General features: G+C 40.4%; 1 protein-coding gene across 1 annotated transcript; it reads right to left on the bottom strand.

Moving 5' to 3' along the window:
- Positions 1-2,021: 2,021 nt before the first annotated feature.
- LOC136128412 (olfactory receptor-like protein OLF3) lies at positions 2,022-2,956 on the bottom strand. The gene is given in 2 exon segments (XM_065884245.1): positions 2,022-2,659; positions 2,662-2,956. Coding segments are annotated over 2 exon segments (933 nt in total).
- Between the last annotated feature and the right edge of the window lie 216 nt (positions 2,957-3,172).

Raw genomic sequence — 3,172 nt, 5'->3', positions numbered from 1 at the left:
TTTTGCAAAAGATACATCTGATACAGAACTGTTATCTAAAATATACAAGTAACTCTTAAAAATCAACAATAAGAAAACAAACAACCTGATTAAAAAATGGTCCAAAGACCTTAACAGACACGTCACCAAAGAATATATAGAGTTGGCAAATAAACATATGAAAAGATGCTTCATATCATGTGTCATCAGGGAAATGCAAATTAAATCAACAGTAAAATACCACTACACACCTGTTAGAATGGCCAAAATACAAAACACTGACAACACCAAATGCTGGTGAAATATGGAGCAACAGAAACTCTCATTCATTGCTCGTGGGAACGTGAAGTGATACAGCCACTTTGGAAGACAGTTTGGTGGTTTCCTACAAAGCAAAACATACCTTTACCATACGATCCAGCAATCATGCTACTTGGTATTTACCCAAAGGAGTTGAAAATATGTTCACACAATACCTGCACACGAATGTTTATAAGCAGCTTTATTCACAATTACCAAAACTCAGAAGCAAACAAGATATCCTTTAGTAGGTAAATGAATGAACTGTGCTACATGCAGACAACAGAATTTTATTCAGTTCCAAAAAGAAATGAATGATTAAGCCATGAAAAGACATGAATGAACTTAAATGTAAATCTCTAAGTGAAAGTAGTCAATCTGAAAAGGCTGCATACTATACGATTCCAACTATAAGACATTGTGGACCACTTTTTTCCAAGTTTGCAGTGATACATAATTGACATGTACTATTTGGTGTTTATTTTTATAACTTTTTCTGCTTATTGTATCCATTGAAAAAGAAAGACAAAATAAACAAAAGGAATGAATTGGAGAATCAAAATTCAAAATAATCTTGGCAAGTTGGTGTGATGTGTGAAAATCAGTAACAATTAGCAGAACAAAATGCATATACTTTTGTTTAAGTTAAAAAAAGAAAAGAGTGTAATGGGTGTAGAGTCTTTGTAACCAGATTATAGGAACCAGGTCTTGGGAAATTAGTTGTATAAAAGACTGGTGGGCTTCCCTGGTAGCAAAGTGGTTGAGAGTTCACCTGCTGATGCAGAGGACACGGGTTCGTGCCCCGGTCTGGGAAGATCCCACATGCCGCGGAGTGGCTAGGCCCGTGAGCCATGGCCGCTGAGCCTGCACGTCCGGAGCCTATGCTCCACAGTGGGAGAGGCCACAACAGTGAGAGGCCCGCGTACCGCCGAAAAAAAAAAAAGACTGGTAATGAATAATTTTGGAAATAAGATAGTGGTGATGTTTGCACAGCATTGCAAATGTAATTAACGCCACTGAAGTGTACACTTAAAAATGACTAAAACAGAAAATTTTGTTACATACTGTATGTTTTACCACAGTAAAAAGAGACTACAGTGAAGCCACAGATTTCTCATCTTAAAAGCAAATGAGATCCAGCATAATGGCCTGAACAAACATTCTATCATATATTATTTATTTCAGGATATAATATCACAGTCTAGACTAAGGCACAGATGGTATTGAAAGTTTCAAAACTGATATTATTTTTTAAAGAGTTGAAAAAACCATTTGTGGTTATCCTGGAGAAAATTAAGCTATTCTACAAACAATTGGAGTATTGTCATGTAGAAAGAAAAACAGACATTATCTATTCTGTTCCACAGAAGTATAAGTGAACCTAATTGGAATTCATCTACCCATTCAATCCACAAACCAGGTCTGCTTGATGAAGTCATGGCTCATTTCTTTAAACACTGGTATGCTAATAAAATTTTTAAATAGGCAGATGATGTCTAAATACTACTGAATACCTGAGAGAAGACGATCTAAAAAAAGGCTCTCTGCTGAATCCCTGACATGTAAATTATCTGGTATTGGCATGTATAAGGAAATCCATTCATCATGTGGAGGAATTCTTCATTTGAAAGCAAGGGTCTGACCATGATAGTCTTCCTTAGCGTGAGTGTGGCAGTCCCACCTTCACTTATCTGATCTCCTTTTTGATTCTGCTAATAGATAGCAAGACGTTCTTATAGTCTTCACCCTTTACCTCTGAATTTCTCTAAAAATTTATAGAGAGCAGCCGTAACTTCTTTATTCCTCAAGCTGTAAATCAAGGAGTTCAACATAGGTGCCACCACAGCATAGAACAGAGCAACCATCTTCTCCTCTTCCACTGAGGAGGCTGACCGTGGCCCCAGGTAGGTGAAGATGGTAGTCCCAAAGCACATGCAAACCACAGTGAGGTGAGAAGCGCACGGCCCAGACACTTTGCTACATCTCTGAGTAGAACAAATGCGCAGAATGGCAACAACTATACGACCATAGGAGAACAGAACCAGGGAACAGGGAAGCATGATCACCAGAAATACTGAGGCAACCACCATGACCTTGTTGAAGTAGATGTCCACACAGACTAGCCGTAGCACTGCTAGGGTCGCACAGGCAAAGTTATTAATAACACTGTGACACAGGAGAAGCCGAAAGGTGATGATTGTTTCCATCAGTGAATTCATGGAACCAGCCACCAAGCAGCCGGCAGCCAGCCCCAGGCACAGCCCTCTGTGCATGACTGTGTAATGCAGTGGGTAGCACACCATCACGCAGCAGTCATAGGCCATGGCTCCCAGCAAAAAGAACTCAGACCCACCCAATGCCAGGGGTGCATAGAGCTGGAGCAGCTGTGGAATGGGATGGACTTCTAGACTGAGAGCAGGTGGGCCAGCATTTGTGGGGCAAAACTGTTTACATAACAAAGGTCCATAAAAGATAAAACACTAAGGAAGAAATACATGGAGGTATGAAGCATGCTGTGCAGTCCGATCAGAAGAAGAATGAGGAAATTTCCCACAACAGTCGCCAAGTACATGGCCAAGATCAAGACCAAAAGGGAGACTTGAGTCCCCCAGTCACTGGACAGCCGCAGCAAAATGAACTCACTCACCCATGTCTGCGTTTTATTTCCCTGGCCCATGAGTTTCTCCGGACTGAACTAATGATGTCAAAATAACAAATTAAGGAAAATCAGAATTGGAAAGTGGCTTTTAGACCACAGGGAGAACCTACCCACCTGAACTTAAAGTTCTCCTTGAATGTCTCTGCCAAATCATTAACGAAACTCTGCTTGAACATATCCGCAGATGAAGAACACAATGGGACCCAGTTTTGCAGCTGGAAATCAAGGAGGAAA

Source organism: Phocoena phocoena, chromosome 9 (genome assembly GCF_963924675.1).
Source record: "Phocoena phocoena chromosome 9, mPhoPho1.1, whole genome shotgun sequence".
NCBI classification, from domain to species: domain Eukaryota; kingdom Metazoa; phylum Chordata; class Mammalia; order Artiodactyla; family Phocoenidae; genus Phocoena; species Phocoena phocoena.
This window is presented reverse-complemented; position numbering and strand designations above follow the sequence as displayed.